Source organism: Episyrphus balteatus, chromosome 1, assembly GCF_945859705.1.
Source record: "Episyrphus balteatus chromosome 1, idEpiBalt1.1, whole genome shotgun sequence".
Taxonomy (NCBI): Eukaryota; Metazoa; Arthropoda; class Insecta; order Diptera; family Syrphidae; genus Episyrphus; species Episyrphus balteatus.
Window position 1 is genome coordinate 149,875,773 of NC_079134.1, and position 5,887 is coordinate 149,881,659.

At 32.0% G+C, this 5,887-nt stretch overlaps 1 protein-coding gene across 1 annotated transcript; it reads right to left on the reverse strand.

Annotated features, from left to right (window-relative positions):
* Positions 1-3,328: 3,328 nt before the first annotated feature.
* On the reverse strand, positions 3,329-5,676 carry LOC129911335 (uncharacterized). The gene is made up of 2 exons (XM_055989102.1): positions 4,986-5,676; positions 3,329-4,905 (listed from the first exon to the last, which is right to left on the reverse strand). The coding sequence occupies exons 1-2, from the start codon at positions 5,146-5,148 to the stop codon at positions 3,329-3,331; spliced, it is 1,740 nt and encodes a 579-aa protein (XP_055845077.1). The 5' UTR covers positions 5,149-5,676.
* Between the last annotated feature and the right edge of the window lie 211 nt (positions 5,677-5,887).

Sequence of the window (5,887 nt, forward strand, 5' to 3'; positions counted from 1 at the left end):
TTTTTTATCTGCATAGAAAAAACCCATTCTGGGGTAAGTTTTAGATTAAAAATAAGTTTTATGCATAGATAAATTAATTTTAATTATTTTGGTTATATATATGAATTAACAGAATAAGTATTAAATTTTATAAACAAAAAAAGTTTGCATTTCTATAAAATATCCTTTTTTATTTGCTATTTTGAAAAATATAAATTTTAAATGAATTGGTTCTCAGCAAACATTCGGGCTCAAAAGTTTTTTTAATAAATACAAAAAAAAAAAAAATATTCCCAAAGTCTTAAGTCTCTATCATTAAAATTTATCTGTGCCGAATAAATTTTCAATGTTTTCATACATAATATCGATAAATTATAGGTAGTTTTGAAGTGTTTTAATTAAAAATTCGTTAAAACTGTAAGACTTGATGCAAAATGTTCAAAATTTGCCTATAATTTTTTTAAACGTTTTTTTCTCAGTTAAAACAACCGTCAATTTCGTTGTTTTAATGATATTGACGGTTATTTTTTACTGGATAAATTAATTAATTTAAAAAAAAATTAAAACATTTGCCAATTTTCAAAATTTTCGAACAACTTTTAAAGTTTTGCTGAATTTTCAAGTAAAACACATCAAAACTACCTGTAATTTATCGATATTTTGTATGGAAAAATTGAAAATTAATTCGGCACAGGTAAATATAAAAAGTCAGCCATGTTCAAAACAGGGTTGATTGATTTAAATCAATTGATTTAAATCATGATTTAAATCATGATTTAAATCAAATGATTTTTTTGAAAAAAATCATGATTTAAATCAAAATTGATTTTTATGAAAAAAATTGAAACAGAATCATTAAAAAGAAAAACTTTGTTAATCGCAACTTTTTATCATCAAATTATTTTATTAGGAACCTTAAGAAATCATACAAAAATGTAAATGCACTCTTCACAGCAAATTAAAATTAAGTATTCATTTTTTGTTCATTGTTATAATCTTATAACTTTAAACGAGCTAAAATTGTTTATATATATATATATATATATATAAATATATATAAAATTGGGATCTCGGAAACGGCTCTAACGATTTCGATGAAATTTTCAGGGTTTGTTCATCTAAGCGAGTAAAAAATTTTGGAAGTATTTTTTGAAAAATCCGCCCACTGCCACGCCCACTTTTTTAACATAAAGTTTTTTCGCGAACGGCTATAACGATTTCGATGAAATTTTCAGGATTTGTTTATCTAAGCGAGTCAAAAGTTTTGGAAGTTTTTTTTTAAATCCGCCCACTGCCACGCCCACTTTTTTAACATATAAGTTTTTTAGGAAACGGCTCTAACGATTTTGATGAAATTTTCAGGGTTTGTTTATCTAAGTGAGTAAAAAGTTTGGAAGTATTTTTGAAAAAAACCGCCCACTGCCACGCCCACTTTTTTAACATATAAGTTTTTTCGGGAATGGCTCTAACGATTTCGATGAAATTTTCAGGGTGTGTTTATCTAAGCGAGTAAAAAGTTTTGGAATTTTTTTTTTTTTTTAATCCGCCCACTGCCACGCCCACTTTTTTAACATATAAGTTTTTTCGGAAACGGCTCTAACGATTTCGATGAAATTTTCAGGGTTTGTTTATCTAAGCGAGTAAAAAGTTTTGGAAGTATTTTTGGAAAAATCCGCCCACTGCCACGCCCACTTTTTTAACATAGAATTTTTGTTTAGTAACAACTTTAAAGATTTCGATGAAATTTTGATACTTTTAGAAATATCCGCCCACAGCTACGCTTATTTTTCTCACATATAAGTTTTTTGGTTATTGCTTTAAAGATTTCGATGAAATTTTGAGCGTTTTTTCCTCTAGGCAAACACAACACTTTGGAAGTATTTTCTCTTATCTTAGTTTTTTTTTCGTATTGAAACTTTTAAGTAATTTGTTAATTTGGTATCAATAATTATCTTTGTTTTACGTTTTTTTTTGTTTTGTTTTGTTTTAATGCGACTATTGTTAACGTATAAGAATAAAATAACTCACAACAAGCAACACCATTGACCTAATGTCAATCTTATAATATACAGGGTGTCCCACAGTCAACGCCCCAAACGAAAACCATGGATTCCTAAGGTCATTTTAAGTCGAAAAACTTGAGACGTAATTTTCTCGTTTTCATCCCGTTTTCGAGTTATGATGGTTTTTATGATTTTTGCTTTCCATTCCCTTAAATGGCTTTATCTTTGCCAAAATACGTCCAAAATACGTCTGTTTTGAAAGATTTTTTTGACAACCAATCAAGAATTTGTTACAGTTTAAGTTTGTAGCAAAACTTTAATACTCATTTACGTGTTTTTTTTTTTACTAAAATGATATGAAAATGTAAAAAACAACTTAAAAAACGAAGAAAATTGTGTTTGATGCAAAATTGCGGGGAAACGGTTGTCCGCAGAAAAAAAGTTTTGAGACAAACTAAAACTGTAATAAATTCTTGATTGGTTGCAAAAAAAATCTTTCGAATCAGACGTAGTTTGACAAAGATAAAGCCAGTCAAAGGAAAAGAGAGCAAAAATCATAAAAACCGTCATAACTCGAAAACGGGACGAAAACCAGAAAATTACCTCTCGAGTTTTTCGAATTAAAATGACCTCAGGAATCAATGGTTTTCGTTTGGGGCGGTGACTGTGAGACACCCTGTATAAGTAAAAAAAAAGAAAGAAGTAAAGCATCCACTGATACAGAATAAAACAGAGACAGCGATAAAAATAGTATTTCTTCCTAATAGGCTTTGTCGACAAGGCTAAACTTGAAAAAAGATTAACTTTATATTCACCACCCAAAACTTTCTGACCCGTAAATTAAAATTTGAACAAAAAGGGATCTCATTGCTGTAGGCATTTTCGATAATGCATATTCATGTAACCCTTCTATCCATTGCTGATCGTCGCATGTATATGTGCCTATGATTATGATAGTGGACTAAGTCACTTTTTGCATTGTTTGAAGAAAAACTAACATAATAATTTTTTTATAACGATTTAATTATATTTCTTTTATGAAATCACTAGAGGAGCAATAAAGAAATCTATTTGCTGCAATTTCTCTTTCAAATAAACTTTACCCCTTAAATAATAATTATTTTTAGGCTAGATTTGATGCCATTTTTAGGAGTGACTTAGTCCACTTTCATAATTAAGGGCACATATTCAAACCTAAATAAACTGGATTATAAAGTGCGAATGTGGTGTAACCCGCGAAAAAACTGGTCATTGCAAACTCAAACCCACTCCAAAAAATTGACTTTTTTCACTAAAAGTTAGATATAACATTTAAACATACCGAGCAAAGCTCGGTCACCCAGGTACTATTTAAAAAGAAACACCAATTTTGCTGCCTTTTCGTTTCCCAGCCTGTTTCGTAGCTTAGACTGGACTAAGCCAAAAGTTGAAAATATTCTTTCCACGGACGCAGAGGATGCCACAGCCGTAAACAATTGGTTAAAGATTGGCATAAGTTCGCCATGCTCATCATTTGAACCCAACTGAGACCTCCACCACTGTAGTGGTTTTACATTCCTTAAAACTTCCTCTGAAAATAACACTTTTTTGAATGGATCGGTCTTTGACTTGAATTTAATTATCAGAGGAAGGAGGCCTGTTCCCGCGTATTCGCTTTGGGCATATTCGAGGGCTGTGTTCTCTTCTTCAGATGTCAATGCGAAGCTTGTTTTTGTTGGATCCAGCATATAAGATAAAAAATGAGCAGGAGTTAAGGCCATTTTATATCTTTTTTTCAGCGCTGATATCTGGTTAAGATTGGCATCTTGTTCTTCAAACGTCAACTCCAGCTGCTTGAAGACTTCAACTGCATCTGATAACGAGGCATTCGTTCGTTGTAAGGAATCTAAAGCTACTGCAATTGGTTTGTAGATTTTCAACAGATCTTCGATCGACCTTTTAAGCATCATGTTTGTAACTTTTTGGTAAATGGCACTAGCTATAATATTTCTGTTTTCTTCACATACCTTCAAAATTGTTTGCCATTCAGACAAATATGTTTGAAAACAATCCGCTAGGGTGTTCCACCGTACTTCGTGTGGGATGATTAGGGATCTACCACCCTCTGCTTTATATTTTGCGGCCGCTTCATGGTTGTTGCGAAAATATTTAACGACTTGCACGACATGCTCTCGCACCTCTCTAATGTCCAAATCTTTTGACAGTAAATTTAGAATATGAGCAGCACAACCATATGTTAAAATGCCGTCATTGTCATCGTCAGATCTCAAATCCAATCGCATTCGGGTCATGGCGGAGGCGTTGTCGGTAACAAAACTTGCTACTCTACATTTATACTGCGTCTTGCATTTTAATATGAGATTTTTCGATATTTCCTGAAGATAATCAGCTGTGTGGGGTTTCCCGGACGTGTCGATGCTTTCCAGTAAGTACACCTCTCCAGTCTCAGTCGTTACACATCCGCAAATTATGGGTTCCATATGAACGTTAGACCAACCATCTATCGACAAATTAACCGTCTGGTCCTTCACGGAAGAAAAACATTTTTCCTTTTCTTCGTTATATATTTCTTCAAGCAGTGTGTTTCCCAAATCAAACCTTGACGGTGGCTGATAACCCGGTCGGAGCATTTCAATTGTTCTCTTCACCTGAGGATGCTCGACACATCGGAAACTGCTGTTTGTAGCATACACAGCTCTTGCAATTTGGTGATCTAATTGCTTCTTCAGATCTTCAGATGTTCTTACCAGAAAATTTGTCATCGGTTGTACTCTGCTTTTTTTGGCGATCGGAGGAGATAACAAATGTTCTGTCCCGCTTGCGCTGGTACTGGGTTCTGAAGAACTAGCTGCATGTGGAATCGAAAGATCAGCTGCTTGGTTGCCGGTGGTGGTAGCTGTAAAAAGGATTGAGGAACCAGGACCTAGAATATAAGAAAAGATATTATAGTTATGGAAAAAAATGTTGGTATTATTCTTTAATTAAATATTCAAAAATACTTACTCTGTACATGTGCACAACACGATTTAAAGTGTTCTTTCAATCGCTGCGGAATTCCTTGGATCTCCTTGTTGCATGCTTTGCAAACAGCTCTTGACCCTTTTTTATTCACATCATGAATCTCATTGTAGTGTGTCCAAATTGGATCTTTTTTGCGGCCAGTCATTTTATCAAAATTACAGAATTAAGAATGTTTTGTATTTAAAGTTTTCAGATGCGTTTCAACCAGCGAAAGATAACAAATTATGAATGCGGTGAATCCCAAATAATAAGTAAAAGAAACACCAAATTTTCAAATCCGGGCAAAAAATCATGGCATACTTGATTTGAATTTGAAAATTTAAATATTCGAGAATGCAATGCAGATACATATGTACATATATACATTCATGAAAAGAACAAAATTTCGATCAAATTTTTAAACCTGGGCATTAAATCAAGGCATACTTGATTTGATTTGAAAAGAAAATTGATATTTTTGTTAAAGATTGTTTGTCAAAACAAAAGTCTATCATTATGCTAAACGATATCTTAAGAATACAGAAAAAAAGTCGAAAAAAATCAATAAATCAAAAAAATAATCAAAAAAATCAAAAAAAAATCAAAAAAACCAAAAAAAATCAAAAAAAATCAAAAAAATCATGATTTTTTTAAAAAAATCAAAAAAATCTGTCAGAAACAAAAAAATCATGATTTTTATCAACCCTGGTTCAAAATAAGGGACAACCAATGTAATGGTGTAAAATTCCTCGATGTTTTCGGCTTTCGATTTTTTTTTTTGTAGAGGATTCAGACTAAAATACACGACACTTTATAATGAACGTGAATTTATTTTTTCAATAGTTTTCATGGTGAATAAGTACACTTGAGAAATTTATAAATATAGGCAGGTGGAGACTTATTAC